Genomic DNA, 23,889 nt, shown 5'->3' on the forward strand with positions numbered 1-23,889 from the left:
TATGGCAGTATGAATGGGCCTGAGCATGTTTTCCCCTCTAACCCACTTTCCCTGGTATATCCTATCCCCTGAGCTCTGTTTGGCTGGTTGCTATTTCGGGCAATGACATCCAAGGGCTTGATGTGCCCTCTTGTGGCACAGGGATGCTGTGAGCCACTGATGGGATCCCTTGGGTCCTTGTCCACAGGAGGAAGGGCAGGAAAGAGGCTGAGGTGATAATAGGAAAAACAGCACTGTGGGCCCCAGCCTCCAAATGCTGCCATAGCCTTTTCACAGCAGATGGGAAAAGGTTTGTGCAGGGAGTGTAGCTTTTGGAGTGGGGGGTGGGAAAGCATCTCTGGGAGTCAAAAATAATCTGTTTAGCTCTCCTCCAAACAGGCCCTCAGGAAGGGCCTGAGGGCAGGGAGGCCTGGATCCTTTAGTTGTGCCTTCAGCTTGCCATAAGAAGCTGCTGTGTGAGCCAGGGCTTGGATGACCCTTAGTAGGAGGTGGCATTTAAGGGTGGACAGCCAAGTCATTTGGTCTATGATGAGAACAGAGAGAACTGATGGATCCTTGGAGAAGGGCAGCTTGTGTTGTTTCTAGACAAGTTTTTCCCAGCTTTCTGAGGTAAAATTAATAGTAGTAAGTGGTAAAACTGCTGGGCAACTGAATGAGGCAGCTGATGCAGCCTGGGGCAGCGATTCACTCCAGCATCCTGAATACTGCCTAGAAACACAAGCATTTTGTAAAAGGATGAGATTCCGGCACTGGGAGAACTGTAGCATTATTTTGCCATGATCAGAGACATGTGCACCCCTTCAGGGTCTTTTGTGATGCTGTGTGAAAGTCCTGTGCGTTCTCCACCCAGATTTGGTGCATTTCTCCTCTCTAACCCTTCTGTTAAGTTTGTTCACATATCAATACAATTTAACTGGTCCCTATTTAGGGCATCTGTACCATTTCTATTTTTGCTCTTTGAAAGCTTTGGCCTAATGATGATGGTAACTAGAGATGCCCCTTGGCCAGGGGCTCTGCTGCAGCTTCCCGAGCACAGGTATTGATGGTGGCGAAAATGCAGCTGTCTGCGGTTTCTTGTTATCAGTGGGAATAAGGGGCAACGTGGCTGGAACGCGATGTGTCTACCCTGATGTCTGCAGGCCTTCTCCAGATCTTCCTCTCGAGGTGGGGTTTTCAGCAGATCTTTGCTAACTTGTTTCTTGCTGGCCGGTACCCGTGCAGCCTCCCCAGTGCCGGGAAGGCCGGCAGCATCACCCTGCGGCCTCTCTCCAAGGGCACAGGCGAGGTCACCTCAGCCCTGGGGTCCCTCGTGCTCCTCTGCGGCTGCAGCGGAAGAGATGCTGTGTGACCGCAGAGCCCTCCTCTGACCTAGTGGTACCATCGCACCCTTCAGCATTGGCACGGGCCGGGCCGTGCCACGCCAGGACGGTCGGAGCTGTCCCCCCTCAGCAGCTCGGCGCGGTGTCCCTGGCGGGCCGTGCTGCGCTTGCGCGGCAGCGCCAGAAGTAGGGCGCGTCTCACGGGAGCCGCGCGCCCTCCCTCCCGCGCAGGCGCGCTCCCGCCGGGGCGCCGCGCCGCGAGGCGCACGCGCGGTGCGGAGGTAAACACTGCGTCCCCCGCCCTCCTTCCCCCTCGGCGCCGCTTCCCGACACAAACCCCACGGCGCACGCGCGCTGCCCCTCTGCCGCTTCCCCCCCGGTCCCCGCGGCCCCTCGCGCGTGCGCCGCGGGCGCGCTCTGCCTCCCCGCGCAAGCGCCCTGGGGCCGCCGCGGCCTCGCCCCTCCCGCTGCCGGCCCCGCCGAGCACGCGCGGTGCGCGCCCTCCCCCGCCCCGCGCCTGCGCAGAGCGCCCGCGCCGCCCGCCCGCCTCATTCCCCGAGGAGCCTCCCGAGCCCCAGCCCGTTGTTCCCGCTCCACCGGCGCGGTCCCGGCCGCCCGTGCCCCTCGCTCTCTTCCCGCCGAGGCAGACACTTCCCCTGCCCCCCCGGCGCTCCCGCGGGGTGCGGCGGCTGCGGGCGGAGCGGCGCGGACCGGTTGGGGCCGGTTCCCCGCGCAGGCGCAGCGCCCCGTAAACAGGAAGCGGCGGCGGCGGCGGCCCCGGAGCGGCGGAGACAAAGGGGCTGCGGAGCGGGGACGGCAGGACCCGGCTCGCCTCGGCCCGGCCCGGCGAGCGGCGGCGCTGGCGGCGGGCGCCAGGATGGTGCAGAAGGAGGGGCAGGCGGCGCTGGAGGAGCCCCAGGGCAGTCCCAACCCGGCCGGGGTGCCCGGCGCCCCCTTAGAGCCGCCGGGCGCTGCGGCAGGGCCGGTCCCGGGGGGCGAGGAGACCGACACCGAGACGGAGACTGCGCTGGGCTCCCGCCGCTTCCTCTGCGGAGTCGTCGAAGGTGAGAGCTTTCGGAGGGGGTCTCCCCTGGGAGACGGGGGTGGGCTGGTCCCAGCTGGCTTTGCTTTGCCGTCTCCTCCCCCGCCCCGAGGAGCCCGCTCGGCGGGGAGGTGGCGTGCGGTTCTTGGCCGGGACTCCGCCGGCGTGGGGAGGAGCCGCGGCTCCCGGGCGGGGCTTCTGCCCCCGGGGCTTGTGCTGGAGCGGGGAGCGCCCTTTGCTGGCAGCTGTGCGGCGGGGCGCGGGCAGGCCTGGCACCCAGCGCGCCGCTGATGGCTCAGAGAGGCTGAGGCAGTGCTGGGGCTCGCCTGCTCCTACGTGTCTAAAGGGGGAAGAGGGAGAGAGCAGCGCTACCGCGCGATTATCCCGGCTGTGCGTGCTCTTCCTGCGCTCCAGAGGCTCACCTTCTGCCCTGAGTAGGGAATAAGTGATTCCGTGGACTTCCGCTCAGTAATTAGTATTAAATGTACCTTGTTCTCGAAAATGCTTTAGCGTATCATTTTAATTGTAGAACAATCCTTTGTCTTTTAGCACAGTTGCACCATTAAAAGGTTTGAATTGTTCTTGAAGCTGCAGAATAAATTGACCTTTTGCAGTTCTCAATAATGCATTTCTGACAGGTCAGTTAAGGTAGATGGTTGAAAGTCAGCAGGAAAAATGGTTTATTCCCAGCGTAACAGGTTTTTTTAAACGGTTTATTTCCCGTGGTCACATATTATTTCTGTACCAATAATGATTTTCCAGTAGGAAGACAAAATTATTAGCAGATGGAATAGAGAGGAGAACAGGCAATTCATCAAAGTCAGTATTTGCATTTCTTTGCAAGGCTGTTTTCAGTTCGTATCTTAAAAAAAAATCCCCATTCATTTGTCTTCTGCAAATATGACTGTGAGATGTAAATTCGTAGGGCTTAAATACAGTCAGTGTGGATAAAAATGCCTTTCTTTTGCCAATAGACTTAATTTTGTGAAGGTAGATAGCAAATTGAGGCCTTTGGAGACACATACCAGTGAAGAAAAACACAGATTGTAACAGCATGTTTTCTCACGTTCCTGCTGATACACCTGGAACATCAGTTGTTCATCCAGGTCTCTATCGAACCACTGAGAATGCCGTAATAAATATTCTTGTCATGTTAGTTACATCATTGGTTGCCTCAGCATATATTTTGTTGCAGGTGTTCCTAAGTGTACTGTGCACAAAACAAAGCAAGAAAATGGCCTCTGCCCAAAGAAGCTGTCAAACACTGGTTAGGAGTTACCAGTCTAAAAATAGTATGTGTACAGGGAAAAAAAAGGAATGGGGGAGTGTTAAAAAACAAAAAAAAAAAAAAAAAAAGGAAACAAAAAACCACCACCAACAGAAAAACAAACTTGTGGTGAAGGAGGTAAAGGGTAGTGAGTGAAAACATCTGTCTCATAGTGGCTCAAGGGAATTATAGATCTAAGAGAAAAACAGAAGTTAACTTCAGAAGTGTACCTAAATACTTAAATATAGTGGTTAATACAGACTATGGTGTGGTGAGGTTACAGTGCTGAGATGGAGAACTTGGCTCTTTGGTAGAAAAGGCAGAGGGCAATTGGCCAAATACTGGGTGTGCCCTCTAAGACTTGTGAAAAGTGTATGCCACTTACCAGATTCGCTGTTTTGCAGAGTAATAAGGTCTGAGAGATTGTTAAATGCAAAGCTTTGGTGCACTGCCTCTAGGATGTCCTGACTTGTAGTGATGGAGAGCGTGGTAATGGGATGAGGTTTTTTGGCATAATCTGTTGACTTTGCATTAACCTGGCACTCAGTCCTGAGGGAGTAATGCAAAACTAGGTCAATTTTTTTTAGTTAGAAAGATCCAAGAATTGTAATTGGCTGGTGACAGTAGTAACCTAAGAAATGTGGTGACAGATGGAAAAGTATTGCTGCAGATTAGCCAGTTCTGCTCAGCCTTATTTAATTAGTTTTTGATAACTGATTTTTTTTTTGTTTTTTTTTCTTTTCAATTGTAGGCTGTGTTCTGCTTTGTGCTTGTAGGTCTGAAACAGTAGTTAACTAAAGCAAAAATGTTATGAGGCATAAGAGATATTCTTTAAGTTTCACAGGATTTCACTCTTGTGAGTTCCTGAGCATCCTCAGGGCAGCATCAATCAGAGTTAGGAAACTGTAGTGAAAATAAGAAATTCCTTTTGAGTGAAGTAAACTGGGAGGTTTTCAGGCCTCTCAGCTCTCTCTTGTTGTTCCCTGTTGCACTGGGCAGTTGTGAGGAGTAGTTGCTCATTTTTGCCACGTTGTGGTGCCAGGCAGTTTGAGATCACTCTTAGAATAATTCTTAAAACTTGAGCCTCTTGCTTTAAGCTTCTTAAAAGAGCATTATGCACTTAACATGTAACTGATACACAATATATTAAAAATGTCTTCAGTTGCATCAGTTTGGAGTTTTGGAAGGTAGAAGGGTGATTGTGACCTCAATGAGACTGAGTATTTACAGATTTACAGGAGTGAATAGCTTTGGAAATGAAGATACTATTTATCTTTTGAACTAGTGTTCTATGGGGACTTGTGAGCTTTCTGTATTAGTAGTATCATTCATCGCTGAGTGGCCATGCTGTTTGAAAATAAGAGCTCATCGAATTTCATGTTATTTTAGTCTCTGGTCTTTGCATGGACTGCAAGCTGAAGCTTTGTTTTGAAGTGCCCACTTGTGGTTGAACTGTTAGCATATAGGTCTAAGTGAGCTGGCTTGACTAAGAGGACATTGAGAGTGCTTTTTAAAAGTATTGTTTCTAGAATGGAAAGATTAGATTTAAAGCCAGAAGCAGTTGCAGTTTCTGTGGATTTGTATGACTTTCAAACACACTGAACTCACTTGGGTAGATGCTTTTATGTATGATTATTCACAGACATAGTGTTAGCTTGTAAAATGTGGAAATGGCAAAGTAGGATATCAGTTTACAACTTAATGTTGACAAAGATCCTATTAAACAGAGTAAAATAAATTACATCCTAAGCATTTTGTTGACACAGTTGCACTTTTTTTTAAATTACACATCATCTTCTGCAGTATGTATTTATATATTCTGTCTATATAAATCTTAGTCTGTACCACCAGTTAAGCATTTTTTGAGCTGGTAAATATTTTCAAGTGTTTTCACTGTTCACCTTAAAATCAAATCTATCTTGTAGGTGTCTGGACTGGTAGTTTAATTAGGTCTGCTGCTATAAAAATGCTGACTTGACTTGTCAAGGGCATATGCTCAGGAACACAATTTGTATTCTGAAAATTATTTGCTTCAGTGGATGAAATTATAAGACCTTAGATCATAGGAAATAAAACAAGTTATAATGGCATTTTAAATTTAGAACACTTTAGGTTATTACACTTTCCTCATGCAAACTTTTTTTCTTCCCCTTTCTGCTTTGGGAAGCTTTTTGACAAATGGAGCAAATGAGGAAGAAAATGGTGGGTTGTAATACAGAGTTCCATGAAGCAGGCATAATCTAACTGGGTAATTCTAATCTTGTTGCCCGTAGGATTTTATGGAAGACCTTGGGTGATGGAGCAGAGGAAAGAACTTTTTAGAAGGCAAGTCATGTTTCCTTTTACTGCAGCACATTCCATCAGAATGTAATCAGAAACTTCCACTTAAGTCTGGAAAGAATTATTGTTCTAACCTAGAGCAACTTTCTGCCTAATATCTGTATTGTTGGGATTTGTATTCACCTTTTTACCTTGCATATACCAAATTTATCTAATATAATTTGTGCTTAAAGTTATTGTGACTTAATAGTATAGCACAATGTTCAGTGAAGAAAAAAATACTAGATTGAGTATAAGAGTAACATGAAGTAAAAGAATTCCTGAATTTGTAGGCTATTTGAAGGCTTTTTTTCCTGTGTTTTTAGGCTTCAGAAGTGGGGACTGAATACATACCTGTATGCTCCAAAGGATGACTACAAGCACAGGATGTTTTGGCGAGAAATGTACTCTGTGGAGGAAGCAGGTAATTGCCTTTATTTCTCCTCTGTGTTTTCTATAAGTAGATTTTTGAATGAATTGGTTATTGCTATGTATACTTGTGTGTGTTTAATCACAGTAGCCATTCCCAAAGGTGACTGAAAGCCTCTTTTTAATACCCTGCAGGTGTGTTTATGGAAGCTTTGGGACAAGCATGGATTTACTTCTTTTAACTATAACTGCAGATGATTTCTGAAACTGATTTTAAGGCTTTGTCTTATAAGATTATTTTTTTTTTGTCATGGGAAAGGTTGCTTAGACTTACTCCTGTGGCTCTTGAACGTCTTTTGAATGTTTTTTGAAGTAGAAATTATTTATTTGAGAAAAGGAAAAAAAGATTGAAGGGCCAATAGCGTGTCCTTTTATGTGATTCATTAAGTCCTTGTCTCAATGAAAAGAGTACCTGTTAGAAAAACAGCTCTTGACCAATTAGTCAGAACATAAAAGATCTGTTCATGCTAGTGTTAGTTGTTTCATCCACCTCTGGCATTTATTAGACTGAAGGGATTATAGTTTTTCTTGGGTGAGGGGAAAAATTATACTCTCGAAATTAAATAACAATTCTTGGAGGCCTCTTTGAATCAATGGAGAAAAATAAAAGATATTGCAAGGTAATATCTAATAACAGCAAAGATTGTTAAATATGCTAAAAATAAATTTCTTTATTCATTCTATGAAAGAGTCAATTGCAAGTTTGTTTCTTAAAGCAGCTACTTCTGCACCCTGATGTTACACCCCACATTTTCATGTGCCCAAGCTTCAGTCATATGAGTAGTGTGTGAGCCTCTGTCACATGGGGTGATATTACTGCAATAAATTGTTAGTATGTATGGAAAAAGTGAGTAATAATTCTAGACCTGTTGATATACATACTGTGGAAGCAGACTATATCCATATTTGTCTCACAGTGCTGAGATAAAGAAAATTTTAAAAATATTTATTTGTAAAAATTTTAACATGGAAAATGAGAATACAAGGACAGTTGTTGTATACCTTTTGGCATAATTGCTGAAAAATCTTCCAAATCATTTGGTATTCTTTGCTATGTTAGTTTCAAGAAATTCCAGCAATTCTTTTTTGTAGTTATGATAGAAGAGGTATCTGCACTTTATAATATACTTTACATGGTGCCTGAGAAAATTTTTAATTGAGTCCTTCTGAAATATTTTAATTTCCAGAGCAGCTAATGACTCTAATATCAGCTGCACGAGAACATGAAATAGAATTCATCTATGCAATCTCACCTGGACTTGACATCACTTTCTCCAATCCTAAAGAGGTATCCACATTGAAACGTAAGCTGGACCAGGTAAGGATGACACAAACTTAGGACAGTTCCAGTGCTGCTTTATGTGGAAGCTCCAGTTCCTTGCTCACTCTTGCAGCTTTTCACCAGCTTCTCAAACCTTTTCAGCACTGGTGTTAGTTTGGGTGTCTCTGAACGATTCTGATGGATGTGTTCAAATGGCATTGCTGAAGTAGCCAGTGATAACTTTGATTTTTAAAAATTCCTCACTTTCTATTGGATGTTGAAGGCTATTTTTGTCTTGAGAGTATTTTGGAATCTTGAAGCCAAGATGCACTGCTAAAGCAAGAATTATAGCCCACAATAAATGCCTTCGCAGACCTGACATGCACGTCTCCTTTCTTCTCCTGACTGACTCCTCTCCTTTGTCCAAGAGCTGTTACAGAATTAGCTTTTTTTCCCAGCTGTCCATCCTGTGAGATCAGCTTTGGATGGTTAAAACTGGAACAGATTGCAGGTCTTTAAAGGTCTAATCTTTGAGAGAAGCAGAGCTATGGGTCAGAGACAGGCATTCATTGTGAATAGAAACCAAAGTCTGTCTTGCCTCCACTATATCCCTGTTCCTATAGCTGTTTCTAAGGTAGATTAGATCTAAAAATCCTACTGTTTGATTAAAAGAAGCAATAATAATTTAACAAATTAAACATTTTACTCTTGTCTCTTGTATTAGGTTTCTCAGTTTGGCTGCAGATCTTTTGCACTGCTGTTTGATGATATTGATCACAACATGTGTGCAGCAGATAAAGAAGTTTTCAGTTCTTTTGCTCATGCTCAAGTCTCAATCACAAATGAAATTTATCAATATCTAGGAGAACCAGACACATTCCTTTTCTGTCCTACAGGTAAAACAAGCAGAATAGTTTCATTCAGCCTTAAAGGAGGGGGACTGTTACCTTACTGTGATAACCTGGTTTAACATTTAATAACTGCCTTAAGGAGTATTTTGGGGTTGATTGAAGAAATTGATTTACAAAGAAAAGTTTGATTATTCAGATGTATGCAAAGGATTTTCCAAACATATACATCTCTGAAAGGCTCAATGCCAAGCGAATATGGCAACTTGATAGAACAGTTCAAGAAGTTTGAACTGGCAATTAGGCTAATGGAAAACATATTTTTCCCTAACTTGAACTGGAGTCTTTGCTTCTTGAATTAGCAGGTTGGTTGTTTCTAAGAATTTTTTAAAGTAGAGGTAGTCTGTGCTTAATGACTGTCACTGGTTCCTATTTTTAATAAGATTGCTCACTTCACTAGTCACTGAGTTGGTTTATCATCTCACACTGTATTATTGTGGTTCTGTTGCAGACCTTAACTTTAGAGACATATGTTCCAGTGTTGAAATTTTTAGGTATTTGCACTTTGTAATGAGTAATGAGTGTTTTCTCATTCTCTTGAATACTATCTGCTGTAACAGGCCTTGTACTTATGAACTTTATTAATTTTTTCCTGATTTTGACATTTAGGCAATTTAAAACAATTTTCTACTATTTGTTTCTGATATTTATGCTGAATGTCATTCATAATGTTCTTTTTATTTATACTTTAGACTTTTGGGCCTTACTTGATTAATTTTAGAAGTGTTTTCATTTACAAGGGTGGTATTCTCTCAATGTGTTTGTGGGACAGTTTGGTATGTTGTCACACGTGTGCATCCTTCTAATAACAGTGACATTCTCTTTTCCTGTGCAGAGTACTGTGGAACTTTCTGTTACCCAAACGTTGCCCAGTCACCGTATTTACGGACTGTAGGAGAAAAACTGCTCCCTGGAATTGAAGTGTTATGGACAGGTAAAGACTGATGGCTTACTTCTTTTATTTTGTTGGTGTTAAGTATTTTCTCGTAAGTATTTATTAAAATAAACTGTCCAACTACTTGGGTGTTGAATCTTCAAGTATATGCAAAGCCCTCTGATCATCCTATTTCCTGCTTAGGTCCGAAAGTTGTATCCAAAGACATTCCGGTAGAATCCATTGAAGAAGTTTCTAAGATCATCAGGAGAGCCCCAGTTATCTGGGATAACATTCATGCTAATGACTATGATCAAAAGAGGCTTTTTCTTGGGCCTTACAAGGGTCGGTCAACTGAACTTATCCCTCGACTAAAGGGTGTTCTGACCAATCCAAACTGTGAATTTGAAGCCAATTATGTTGCCATTCACACGCTTGCGACCTGGTACAAGTCTAACATGAATGGAGTGAGAAAAGATGTGGTGATGAGTAAGTATGTGCTTAACTGTTTGCTAGATCTATACTTAACCATATGAATCATAACCAATTCTCAATATTTTTAGTGATTTTATGTCTTCCTCGCCAACTTTTTCTTCTTATGATCACCTAGCCTTTTCTGTTCATAAGTAAATGGCAGCTGGCTGAAAGATAATGATAGTGCTTTACTGACTTCCTGGGGCATATCTGTAGCACATGGTATCAAAGAATTTCTTAGTCTGGAGAGGTTTCTGGAGTGGTTATGTAATTAACACTCTTGGAAATCAAGTTTAATGCCCAAGTTTGAAATGTGTCCATGGATATAATTTCAATGGAATAGAAGCAGTTCAGATCAGAAGACACCCTGAATGCCAGGGTGTCTGGTTTCTGTGTTGACATTGGTGACCATAATTTTCATTTTTTTTCTAATTAGAATGTAGTAACTTGTCCTTTTTGTCAAGTAAGCCCCTGGGTTACTGAATGCCTTGTCTGACATCTATTTTTGCTATTTTAAATTAAACTGATGTGATAACTTTTAAAATTTGTTTCTGTAGCTGATACTGAAGACAGCACAGTTTCGATCCAAATCAAATTGGAAAATGAGGGGAGTGATGAAGATATTGAAACAGATGTTCTCTACAGCCCACAAATGGCCCTGAAGTTGGCCTTAACAGAATGGTTGCAGGAATTTGGAGTACCTCAGCAATACAGCAGTGAGTATGATTTGGTATCATTCTGGGGCTGGTTGAAGAATGGTGTTAGATGTTCGGTATTTGTGTTTAGATTAGAGATATTTTACAGATCCTGGCAATTCATACACTTTGGCTGGAAATATTTTCTGCCTTAGTAATTGGGGAACCTTAATTGAAAAGTAAGAGTGCTTGATGTTCTGCAATGTGCCTGTAATGCTCTGACTGATAACTGAAGCAATCTTGATGTATTATCTTTTGGCATTTCTGATAGAAGGCAGGAAAGGGTCTGGATCTTGAATCTAACGACCTTGGTCAGGGAGTGTGAGTTTAGAGCGTGTTGTCCAAGATTGTATCTGCTAAGGTTTTGAATGTCTCAATTTTCTCCAGGTTAAAGACAGTTTTGAATTTGAAATATTTAGGCATCAGCTTATCATATCAATCTTTTATTATACTTTACCAAGTCAGTTGATGCAGAGGGAATAATAGTTACTTGGGGAGCTTTTTATTCTGATGACATAGTTAAAAATAAGTGTTAAATTTCCTAACTTTTTCTTCATCCTATCTTTGCTTACCAGTTATGTGAAAAGGAAACTTGCAAAACTCAAAGTCAATAGTTAGAATTACGTTGACAGAAGTGAACAGGCAAAGTACCAAAAGGAAGCTGTGCTGATGGGATGCTATGGTAACAAAGTCATCCATCATTTGCAGGAGTTGCTGATTTGAATGTTAGTTGGCAGATATTGAAAACTAAACTTGTTTCTTCTTATTCTCAGGTAGGCAAGTGGCCCACAGTGGTGCTAAAACCTCTGTAGGGGATGTAGGGCCACTGGTGGCACCATCCTCTTTAAATGCAGCAACAGTGGTTACCACGGTGTACCAGGAGCCCATCATGAGCCAGGCTGCGGCGCTCAGCAGCGACTCACCGGCCTTAGCCAAGGAGGAGGAGAAGAAGCAATCTGATGAGGAACCAATGGACATGGTGGTGGAAAAACAAGATGATGCAGACAAGAATGCAAATCAGATACTGACAGATATTGCTGAAGCCAAGATGGCAGAGGAGCTGAAGCCAATGGATACAGATAAGGAGAGTATAGTTGAGTCAAAGTCTCCAGAGATGTCTATGCAGGAAGACTCCGGTAGTGACATTGCACCTATGCAGACTGATGAGCAAATTAACAAAGAACATTTTGTGCCTGGGCCGAATGAAAAGCCTCTTTACACAGTAGAACCAGTGACCTTAGAGGACTTACAGCTTCTTGCTGACTTGTTTTACCTTCCTTATGAACATGGACCCAAAGGTGCACAGATGCTGAGGGAATTCCAGTGGCTTAGAGCAAATAGTAGTGTTGTCAGCGTAAATTGCAAAGGAAAGGATGCTGAAAAAGTGAGTGCAAATCTTGTTTCTCTCCTTTTATGTCAATATCCCAAGCAATTTTGTCTGTATTCTGTAATAGAGACTGGTGTTCTACTTAGTAGAACTTGAAGGGCAGTCTATAATGAACCACAGGGCAGAGTAATTTTTATTCCTACAGTGGAATCTACTCTTTTAAGCCCTGTAGGCCGCATATCTATGAAGGCAGTCTAGTATCTGCATTTGACCAGTGTTCCCTGTACTGGTCTCACTTCTAACAGCCATATAGACTATCTGTGAGTCATATGTGGTGTGGTAGTCCATCCTGGTAAAATGAAGCAGTGAATTGTGTGGTCTTTCTCCATCTTTAGAGTACCTCTCCTCTCTAGGAGCCTGTGTTTGATCTTGTGGATCTTTTCCATAGATAGAAGAATGGCGTAGCCGAGCAGCCAAGTTTGAAGAGATGTGCAGCTTGGTGATGGGCATGTTCACTCGCCTCTCCAATTGTGCCAACAGGACAATCCTTTATGACATGTACTCCTACGTCTGGGATATCAAGAGTATTATGTCAATGGTGAAATCTTTTGTGCAGTGGTTAGGTAGGTGCATTGGGAGCCATTATAATCCCAGATAGCTTATTTTTTTATGTGTGTTTTTAATTAGCCCACGGGGAAAACTGAAGAATTAGATGAATGTTTCTTGGACAGGGGGTCTGGTTTGACCCTGTTTTAAAGGTTTTCCTGTCTTGCTATTAGAAGCAATGCTTGCAGTGAGTTTGCTTTGCTATTAAAAGTGAAGTCTGCTGGATGCTTAAGATTGGAGACCTTGATTTTCTTCTTGGGCTAATGAAACTTGAATCTCATCTGACACGTAAGTTTTGACTTTAACTTACTCTTGACTGAATGCACACTGGACTATGCCATGTAACTCCTTGGATGCCCCACTGTATGATTGGAAATGACACTACGAAATGTGATCACATCAGCCATCTGCTGTTTGCTCTGTCTTGATAACACTATTGCTGTGTTCAACAGACCTTTCAATGGGCCTGGTCATGAGGAAGGTGATCCTCCCAGCCCCTGTGCGCATGCGAGCTTTAGCATAAGGCTATTCTGGTGCAAAATAATTTCCTTTAAACGCTTTCCAAATTTCTGATTTTTTAAAAAATTTTTAATCTCTATTTTTGGTAATGGGTGGAAATTGTGGAGCTCTCTGGACAGATTTAGTCTGAGACTTAAAATGATCTTGAAACAGTATTTTTATTTTTTTTTTATGTGTGGCATTTTCTTTGTTTTGTTGTTTTGGTTTTTTTTTTTGAAAGATTTTTGGGAGATCCTAAGTTGGCAGATAGCACCAGCATGGCCTGGATAATTCTAGTCACCACATTTCACTTTCAGGTTTCAATCCAACTGTAAGGAATATGCTGTGGAGTTGCTTGATATACACAGCAGACAGCAAAGCTGATGGTCTCAAGTCACACTTTCTGTAGCTGTCACAAACCTCACAGTGGCTAACCATTACACAACCTTGGTCTAATCCTAGTGTTTGGATTGTCTTTAAATTATAGTCGTAAATACTGACAGATTTAAGCAGGGACAGAGAAGACCTGTTAAATCATCAACTTGGCCTGTGCCAAACAAAATCCTGTGTTTTGTGCTTATTAAATATCTGATCCCTAAACTCATAGTTGATGAAGAAGAGAGCTTTTAAGACTGCCTTCTGCAAAGCACAGAAGAAAACCTAGCAGGGGAGAAAAACTCAGCAGCATTGTAGTATGTTAACATTTCTCTAACAACTTCATGCTGTTTTAAAAGCTGTAGTTTGTGCATTTTTAAGTGTTAACACATGTCCAACTTTCCTATCCTTGCTGTATATTGACCTTTAGCTAGACAGAATGCTCTCTTCTTGATAACTTAATCTACTTAGAGCTCTAGGCCAAAGCTCTATAAAGGGAACAGTGGTTCTTGTAGTCTTTGAAAACATCAAGGGCCCAATGCAGACTGCATTTCAGAATTACCAGACTATGTACTGTACTGTATTCAGCTGAAATTGTTTTCAGTGTCCCTGTAAAGTTGGGTTTGAGTCTCTTAAATGCATCAAATATTTTGAGTAGTTCACAGTAGAAGCCAACTCAGTAAACACCAGCTCTGTTAATTTTGGCACTGTTCTGTTCCAGTACTCACACTGGTATTAGTTGATAGATTAAGGGGTTTTCACATGTACAGTTTAATATTCTTATGCTAACAGTGCTTCTGTGAAAGGGGCTGTTTTTGTCTTCAGCTTGTGTTTTATCACTAGTGTATATACAGAGTGAAGGTCTTTTATAAAATACCGCATTATTTAAAGTCAAGTACATTACAAATCCAAACAAGTTAGTTTTCACAGTGGTGTGCTCAATGGTCCACTGGATGTTCACTTTCTTGACCTCTCCTCCCAAGTCCAGCTAGCATTCAGTCCCTTAAATTAGTGTGGCTGTACAGTACTATGGATTACTAATGACTTCTATTGTCTTCTTCCCCATTGTGTACAGATGGGAGAATCCTCAGCACAAGTTTCTACTGCTATTGGATGGACAGCGCCAGATGTTCACAGCGCGTCGTCATTAATTAATTAAAATGGAAAGGTTTTGTCTGTGAGGCAGCTCAGATAGATTAGATGTACAGCAAGCATGAACTGAAGTCACATTTGCGCAGCGACTAAGGCATTAACTATGTTTTTCATTTATACAGCTCTTCATTCGCACAGCTCTTTACTGTAATGATTGGAAGTGCTAGTTAAGTTGTAGTCTCAAAGGACAGACAGATACTGTCTTCCAAGTTATTGACTAAATCTCATTGGGAAGGATATCTTCTTATGTGAGAATTCTAAAATATGAGAGTAAACAAAATTGAATTCTGGTGTTTGGATTGTTTCTGAAATTTACCATACTTAGGGTAGTTTGTATTTAACCTGTATTCCTAAACTCGCATAAATGTCAAACTTGGCACACTTTGGGACTCTCTGACTAGCACAACATACTTGTCTGTACTGATCTCAGACTGTTACTTGAACAGGAGGTAGATTGCTGTCCACAAAAGGAAGAGTATTTGCGCTGCTCCTCTTGTCAGAAAACTAGGCCGGTATTGAAATCTCCACTCCAGATACCACTTGGCGTCTTTTTCTCTCCAGAGCTGTCATTTATGTTACTTGGTGAAGGCTGCAGTGCCTTGCTGGCAGAACAGTGTTAAAAATCAAACAGCCAATGGAAGCTTCTTCTCCAAAGCAAGTGCAGGCTAAAGCTAAGCACTGCAATGGACCTGCTGCTGCTGGTTGAGCAGTGGGGTTCCTGGTGCATCCAGTATGCTTATGTAAAAAAAAAATCAAGATACAAAAAGCAAAGCTAGTAGTGGCCACCAAGGTGTATTAGTTAAATTGTGAGTTAATTCCAGTTAACACTAAGCTTTTTAATGTGCCAACAGTAGTGTGAAGGTGTGGCCTGGATTATATAAATCCGAGTAGTCTCTTGCAAGAATGCTGTTTCATACAGCTGTCCTGGCTGCCTGATCTGTTCCAGACTCTTTACATACGTTGCTAGTCCTAGTTTTCTGACAAGATTAGAAACAAACAGTACTAAAATGTGACTTCAGAAAGGTCCATTTTTTTTCTCAGGGGCTGTGATAATGGCATTTGTTTGATCTAAAACTTATGGTAGTAGCTATTGAGCCACGTAGCTTCCAAGATGTCAGATTTTCATAGATTAAATGAATGTTTCTGACACAAATACCCCCAAAAAAAAAAAAAAAGTGTAGAAAATGTGTGGGAAGTCTACCTAGTTCTGCATGGCGCCATTCTTGTGCCTTCTGGTCTAGAATGATGTATGTAGCTGAATTGTCTCACCTGTCTGTTACAGGTAATCAAAAATTTGAAATACCGCAGTTAGTGCGCAAGCCCAAAAGCTTTATAAATGATACATTATTACAGCCCCTCCCTCTCCCCGAGCCCTGGATTCTAGCTCAGTTAGAGAGCTTTTTCCACAAGTGTATGTTAGCTTTTTGGACATGTAAGACACCCAGGAAATCCCCCTTCTCGTAACATTCTCCGCTTGGATCTGATCTCAACAGGGTGTCGTAGTCAATCTTCAGCACAGTTCTTAAGTGGAGACCAAGAACCCTGGGCCTTTAGAGGTGGTCTAGCAGGAGAGTTCCAGGTATCAATATGACTTCACAACTGAATGACGTTTTCTTTGTTTTATGAGAAACCTTTTGTTGCACATCAGAGGTCTGGAAGGATTGGTCTGCCGAAGGCTTTCTGGTCCAAAGCCCATTAGCCTTACAGCTTGGTTTAAAATAATTTTCCTCCCCTTTCTACAGTAATTTCTCAAGGAGATGCTGCCTGTCCCACGCGCATGCGAAGCGCAGCGGCTTTAGTTGTACATTTCACATTGTTTCTTTGCAGGTCGCACAGCATTTTTACCTGCGCCCGCAATTGCACAATGCGCGCATGCTTGTCTGCCAATGGGAATTCCATGAGCAAAAGGAATCGTCGTCCAAATTTTGGTTCCTCTCAAAAGAATGCTGTAATGTGCTTTATTGCGAGGGATTCAATTGGCAAGCGTTCCTACATCGCTGTTTGTACCATGTGCAGATTTGTTCATGGATTTTTCAGGCGCTATACTTTTCCCCCCTCACAGGTGCTCTGCGCGCAGCAAATTGAATCAGCGCATTGCTTTTGGGATAAAGCGTCTCCTCTGGCCAGTTAACCCTCTTCAGACCAAACCTTTCCTCCTGACATTCTGTGTTCTTAGACAGTGTAGATATGATTGGTAAAAAGTTTTTAAAGCAGTTAAGATTAACAGACTCTTAATGTGCTGTTTCAATTGCATATTTTAGAACACCAATTGGATATTTTCTATTCAATTAAGGTCTTTGCATTTGTAAAGCATACCAACCCCACCTTCTTTTGGGGTAGCAAGTAGCAAATGTTATTTTGGGAGTCTGCAGTGCACACCCAAGAGTGATGGGTTTTGTTGTTCATACAGTTATATTAAATATTTTGTTTTCACAGCGTTTGCTGCCTATTGATGGGGCAAATGACCTCTTTTTTCAACCACCTCCATTAACACCTACTTCCAAAGTGTACACCATACGACCCTACTTCCCTAAAGATGAGGTAACTGCTTTTGACACTTGTCACTTTTGCTGTTTGTGATGCACTTTCTTTCTTGGCAGCAGTGATTACTGCTGAGTCCCCTCTTCCCTAATGAATCAGGTGTCCTGATACCTTGCACAAGTCACAAATGCCAGCTCACAGGATAACTGAGGTTAAGTGATATGCCTCTGGTTCAGCAGCATGCTGTGCAACAGTACGTGTACTCCCACAGCTTGATTCCCAGCCTCCCACACCCTCACCCTTTTAAATCTGTGAGTGCCTTCCTTATTTATGAAAGACAAGTTAAGTTTGTTCAGCTGGTAGAATTCTTGCAGCAGGGAGACATCCAGTGAATTAACCTTAGAGGGTGGGTGTGTATGCCTGTTTCAGTCAGTGGTTATTGTTGTACCTGCTGGTGTTTGCAGAGCTGTATAGGCAGAGCATTGATACTGCATCTCAAAACAGAGCTGAAAAATGTGATCATGGTTCAGCCATTCATATCATTTTAGTTAGAGTTGGAAACTTTTTGCTCTGATTTTGAAACAATCTGCTTTCGAGTGTTTGATACTTTAAAATCAGGAAAATTTCATTAGTCATTTTTGATTAGTGCTTTTTCCTTTTCTGTTTTCTGAATGGATCTGTGGTGTAGTTTCCTTCCTATTAGCTTGGCATGGAGAATACTTGAAGTATCAGCCAGTAGTTAATTAACTCTTTAGGGATGCAGTTTAAACAATGCAGGGATTAATGAAGCTTTAAATCATGTTTTAGTAGGTACACTGAGATGAAACAGGAGTTTCTAGGTTGGCTTTGCAGTGTTTCAAATGAGTCAGCTTTGAAGCCAGTCAGACATATAAGGCTGACACATGAAGACTCTTTTTCTTGCCAGTTCTAGGCCAGCTCTATCCTGTGCTGTTCTCATGAGCAGTAAAGCAACCTTTTCCAAACCTTTATGCAGGACTTGATCTAAGTTGACTTATTCATTTGAAGAAAATTGAATTTTATTTCTGAACCACCTTAGCAATTAGAGGTGCAACTAAGCATGCAGTCATAAACAGAAGTTCTTCTGAGGAGCTACAATTTAATTAAAGGAAGAAAGTGTCAAATGCCAAATGCAAAACATTTTTGTTAAAAAAAAAAGGTTGAGGTGGCTAATACAAATTTGCTTTTTTAAAGAAATCCAGGTGAAAGCCTTTTTAAGTGCAGGATATAGCTATCCTTTGCAGAATTGCTGTACTCGAACATCAGAGGTTTTGTAAAGGGACTTTGTAGCAATGGTGGTGGTCTTCACTGAGTGTTTAGTATCTAACCCTCAGAATTAATCTTGTGCTGTTACAAGAGCAGGAGATTGACCTCCAGCCTTTCATTCCCAGTCTTTCAACTTAACTGCAATGTTTTTGAAGGCAACTTAAGGTTATTTTCAAGGAAGAGGTGGAGGGAGTGCCATCCTTTTGCATAGATGAATATTTTTGATCTCTGGTGACTCAGTGCCTGTCTGTACTAGGTTCCAGAGCAGTTACTAATGACATACTCTCTCTTGAATGTGACTGCTAAGTTGAAATCATCTCTTTTCTCCTCTTAGGCATCTGTATATAAGATCTGCAGAGAAATGTATGCTGATGGAGCTGATCAACCCTTCCATAGTTTACCAGATTTAATTGGAGACAAGTATGTATTGGGAACAAGTGTCCTGCAGAGGTGGTTCTGAAGGATGAAGTCCTGATAGTGTATTTAATTTAAATTTTTAGAATTGTGTGTGGGAAGAATACAAAGAACATTTGAAGTAGATAAAATAATTTACTCTCAGGAAATTGAAATTAGGGTTTTGGGTTCTTAAAGAGACTGTTGACAGTTATGTCTCAGTTCATGTGCTGGTTGCCTGTTGTGAGCTGTTAGAAAATAATTTTAGCTGAAACCTCTGTATTAAGGAAGGTGTGCATCACAGTATCTTAAATATTTAAGATTTTGTGAAAGTATATCACGAGAGTGTTCATAGTCTGTCGTATTTTTGTTATTTTTTCTGACGTTCTCTAGTTCTTAGAATAGAATTGACGTGTTTTTGAGGTGCAGTCTCCCGGCCAAGTGCCTCAAGTTTTTTCTGAAGTGCATGTAGAAACTTTTAAAAAGGATAAGCAATGATATATTAAGGTTGTTTTTTTTTTAATGGGGCATTAAAAATGAGCTGTAAAATGAGCTAATTTGAGTGGATTTTTTTTTTTTGTCTCAGGTGTTTAATTTAGATAGAATTTTATAGAGTCTGCTCTGGGTGACAGGAAGGCAGTTAAGAAAGGATGTGTAACTGGTATCAAATTGTCCAAAAGCAATTATGAAAGCAAGGAAATAATGGCAGGAGAACAACTAAGAGCAAAAGCTGAAGAGCAGTGTGTATGGAATTAAACAGTGGAATCTTGAGGTGCAGATATTGCTTATAGCCGAGTTTTGACAACTGATCTATGAGTTAGTGATTTGTTGGAGCTAATTCCATGACTGGAGGACTCACTTCTTTGGTTGACTCTGGAGTCTCCTCTGTGGAACCTGAAGGGCATACTTGGTCAAACCTTCTTTTGACTGAATTTGCACTTTTTTTTCTGCAGGTTAGTTGGAGGTCTGCTCACCCTCAGCTTGGATTACTGCTTCGTCTTAGAAGATGAGGATGGCATATGTGGCTATGCTTTGGGAACAGTTGATGTAACTCCCTTCATAAAGAAATGCAAAATGTCTTGGATCCCTTTCATGCAAGAAAAATATACTAAACCAAATAGTGACAAGGAGCTGTCTGAGGCAGAGGTTGGTATAACCTGTGAGATGAGAACTGTATGCTGGAGTCTTTCCAAAGTGGGTCTTCATTTTTTTGAGCTTTTTTCACCTTTCTGAAGACTTTGAGCATGTATTAAAACATCTGATTTATCAGAAGGAGACAGTAAAATTATTCCTTGCCAATCAGATACAACTATGTGCTGTAATACACCAATGAAGTGTACTTTAGTAGTAATCAATGCAGTAAATGTAAATCACCTTCATCTAGAGAAAATTACGTTTCGAAAATGAAGTATTGCTCCTGCTCTGTTCTACTGCAAAGTGCAGTATTAGTTTCCCCATGCTGCAGGTAGAGCACTGAAAATCGTACCAGTTTAAGTATGGAAAAGAAATTGAAGAGTACTTGGTTTTGTTGTGAAAATCTATGAGTTATTTGTGGAGTGTGACAGCTGTAAATGATGCAAGGCAGCCTAACACTGCCCATTAAAAGGGCAAAGAAAAAAAAATAGTATCTGTGTGCAAACTGTTGGTTATGTGTTGGCTTATGTTTTCTTTCACTTGAAGTATGGGTCACTGAGAAGGAGCTTTGCATGCCTCCTTTGATGGTCTGAGAAGCTTTTCTAGCCAGTCTTTTTGTCTAGAGTACAGACAGTAGTTCAGCAGATGAGGAACTAAGTGGCCATCAGAGGTGTAGCTGAAAAGCCTGCTGGTTTGGAGGTACACTCCATGTGCAAAGGAGTCTCCCCTGATAAAGATGAATGAAAATGAAAATCTGGGTAATTATTCAATACCTGTTTCTAATATTCTTTTCAGAAAATAATGCTAAGCTTCCATGAAGAACAAGAAGTATTGCCAGAATCATTCCTTGCTAACTTCCCATCTTTGATAAAGATTGATATCCACAAAAAAGTGACAGATCCAAGTGTGGCCAAAAGTATGATGGCCTGCCTGCTCTCTTCTCTAAAGGCTAATGGTAAGTTTCTTGCACTTAGAATTCCTTGTTTCCTAACTACATGTCATATCTAGGGTGCAAGGCAAACTTGGGAAGATTTGGGTAAAAAAATACAAAAGCTTTTGAACAGCTAACTTCTGCTACTGCCTTAAAAAAGGGAGCTTTTCATTTTAGCCATTTATCCTGTAAATTAGGCAGAACTGAGGGAGCAATTTGGCACTGAGAGCACACATCTTTAAATCTTGAACGCTGCACAAAAGTCTGTATTTCTCCTGCAGGCGTTGCTAATGATGCTGTTTTTTAAGTTTGGCTGTGTGCACTGGTGGGTAATTACCAAACCTTCAGTATGGGAAGTGCTTGGCTGCCTGCCCTGACTGTGCACCTCACACTCACACTTCCTTTGTGCCTCTTGTAATGCTGTTTTTGGAGCCAACATCAGATATTTTTGTGTGCAGTGGAAGGTGTGCAGAGGGTTTGCTCAGACTGATGGATGCCTGCAGTGTGCAGTTCCGTTAAGGGATGGTCAGCTGTGCTGCCATAAATCTGGGCCCTTGGGCACTATGCTCCATGTGGAATTGGATCACTGACTTACCTCATAAAATTGGTGGGAACTCTAGTAATATTTGATGTCTGTGCTTTTTATGGTAACTCTTCTCCTACAGTATTTTGTTTCTTTTCTTTCTTCTTCAGGCTCCCGTGGGGCTTTTTGTGAAGTGAGACCAGATGATAAAAGAATCTTGGAATTTTACAGCAAGCTGGGTTGTTTTGAAATTGCTAAAATGGAAGGATTTCCAAAGGATGTTGTTATCCTTGGAAGAAGCCTTTGAAGTGCTTGACAGTGAACTGTTCCAGTACTGTAGACCCTTAACAGCTGGGCAGGTAGTGGTGGGGATCTTCATATGGTCTAACTGCACAAAGCCAGCAATAAGCCAGCTTGGTAAAAGGGGCTATGCGAAAATCACCCATCACACATTCAGACTGTAATTTGTTGGAAGGGGATAAAGCTGCTGAAAACATTGTTAAACAAAGAGAAACCCTGTCCTCTCCTAGTCCTGTGTGAAGTGCCAAGGAATCTTGCATGGGCTATAGCTTCTCAGAGGAATCCCTCTCAGTTGGTGCTGTGGTTGATGACAGTTCTCTGCGTTCAAGTGTCAAGAGAAAATTAGTCTCTGGCAGAATGCCTATAAAGATGCAGGTTTTTTTTCTCTGTCATAGAGCAGGATGTGCAATTAGAAGTTGCAGAAATGGGAGGGGTTGCTTGCGTCAATCAGCATTTTTAAAGATAAGTAGTTACAGTTCTATTTTTTACTACTTTTATGCTTGTTGATAAAGCAATGACCCATTGTCACTTCTAATGACCATTGGTTCAAACTTTGTGTTTTGTTAGGGACAAATGTGCAGTGGTCTGTGGCAGAAGTCACTCAATGACAAACTTGTAAATCTCACTGTATATAAACTTAGCTGTATGCTGGCTAACTTTTTGTTTACTGGTTTTTGTAACTTTTTATTTTGAAAAGTGAAATGGTATAGGTCCAAGATGGCACTTTGAAAACACTGAAACCGCAATCGAGAACAAGTCTGTCCTCAGCACTGACCTTTCTTACTGTGCCTCATATCCAGGGCTAGGTACTGACCATCTTGGGAAAGGGGAGCAGATCCCAACTGACCCTTCCTTCAGATAGCAGTTTGTCACTGGTTGAAGGTATCATTCTCCTGAGACTGAAACAGCAATTCACAGGATGCTTTGCTGAACCCGTTAATTTTGGTAATGTTCACATTGGATTATGGATGAAAAATGGTGAGAGGGAGAGAGAGCTGGCCCACAACTGGGATTTGTCCTTGGAAGAGTCACCATGTTTCAAAGCCTGTTCGTACTAGTTTGATTAAATCAGGGTCTTCAAGTCCTGCGCATTTGTATCAAATAACTTTTCTATAAGAAATGCCACAATAAGCACATTTTTACACATTATTTAAATGGTTATCTACTTTTAAATGTTCCAAGAGTTTAATGTTTTTACCCAGGATGGACATGCTTGGTGATGGGATGGAACTGGCGTCTTATGGGACCTGGTAGTCAAGTAGTTGGATCATTTAATGAAACTGGTATTTTACGGTAGTCCCAGTGTCCCAGACAGGTGATTGGACAATGGTATGCACTTTGCAGTACTTTGTTTCTTCCACCTGCTGCCATAAGCTGTCTATATCTTATGTTTAAATTTTCCTGGGGTTTTTTCAGTGGTGCGCAAAGGAAGCTTGGTTGCTCTTACAAGCCTCCAGCTGCACAGAAGTTGATTTGCAACCTGTAATGAATGGCATTAAGATTGGAGTAATGCTCTCTGCAACCTGTAAGGAGATGCTGTGTTTGGCCTTCTGGTGCAGTCATGTGCAAGATGTTTCTTTTTTTTTTTTTTTTCTGCAGAATGTGAATGATTTTTAATGCGGTAGCGAAGTATTTGAGTTGAAACAAGTTCATTTCATTTTTAGAGAGAGGTATGGGATTGTGCTGTGGGATTTCATTAAGTCCAAGCTGAATGCCACTAGTTTTTATACAGCTTTGAGTGCATGTTGAGTAGCCGATACCTTGATTTACCAGGTGGGAGAGTTTTGTTTCTTCATGGATACCAGACTCGACTTACTTCATCTGGATGCATAACATTACAGCATAGGATGCTTGTGGCCTTATTTCTTGGCTTTTAAGGAGTTGCCACATTTTCTCTTCCTATGAATTTGTTATTATAGAAGTTAATTGTCTAAGCCTATGGAATGTCAGGCCAATACCATCATTCTAGGATTGTAAAGTGATATGTTGACATATCTTTCATGGTTATGAATTTTCATTAAGGTTGGAATGCCACTTTCATTAATCTGTTTTAGATCAACAGTATCTGTAGCAGAAAAAGACCTGTAAAACTGTATTTGAAGACCATGCGAGAAATAGAATAAAAATTGAGAAGTGAATATAAATAAATGTGTATTTTGTGTATGAGCTGGTCCAGAACCAGAAGTGGTTCAGCAATGTATATTACATCACACTGTAAGTGTTTGATGCCCTTGGGATCAACTGTCAGAGACTTGTGTCTGGCTTTGGTGTTGGCAGCTGTACATCCACAAAATTTA

The 23,889-nt window shown here is 41.6% G+C and overlaps 1 protein-coding gene across 1 annotated transcript; it reads left to right on the forward strand.

Annotated features, from left to right (window-relative positions):
* The first annotated feature begins 1,823 nt into the window (after window positions 1-1,823).
* OGA (O-GlcNAcase) lies at window positions 1,824-23,740 on the forward strand. Its single transcript, XM_030276270.4, has 16 exons — window positions 1,824-2,383; window positions 5,902-5,953; window positions 6,274-6,371; window positions 7,564-7,694; window positions 8,362-8,533; window positions 9,381-9,479; window positions 9,624-9,908; window positions 10,451-10,609; window positions 11,362-11,972; window positions 12,364-12,538; window positions 16,040-16,125; window positions 16,983-17,087; window positions 18,646-18,731; window positions 19,658-19,850; window positions 20,634-20,793; window positions 21,463-23,740. The coding sequence occupies exons 1-16, from the start codon at window positions 2,197-2,199 to the stop codon at window positions 21,597-21,599; spliced, it is 2,736 nt and encodes a 911-aa protein (XP_030132130.1). The 5' UTR covers window positions 1,824-2,196; the 3' UTR covers window positions 21,600-23,740.
* The last annotated feature ends 149 nt before the right edge of the window (window positions 23,741-23,889 follow it).

The sequence above is a fragment of the Taeniopygia guttata genome, chromosome 6 (assembly GCF_048771995.1).
Source record: "Taeniopygia guttata chromosome 6, bTaeGut7.mat, whole genome shotgun sequence".
Taxonomy (NCBI): domain Eukaryota; kingdom Metazoa; phylum Chordata; class Aves; order Passeriformes; family Estrildidae; genus Taeniopygia; species Taeniopygia guttata.

Coding starts and splice junctions, on each gene's coding strand:
- OGA (XM_030276270.4), top strand. CDS start 2,197: ATGGTGCAGAAGGAGGGGCAGGCGGCGCTGGAGGAGCCCCAGGGCAGT. Junction 8,534..9,380: donor ATTCCTTTTCTGTCCTACAG/GTAAAACAAGCA, acceptor TTTCCTGTGCAG/AGTACTGTGGAACTTTCTGT. Junction 12,539..16,039: donor ATCTTTTGTGCAGTGGTTAG/GTAGGTGCATTG, acceptor TGATCTCAACAG/GGTGTCGTAGTCAATCTTCA.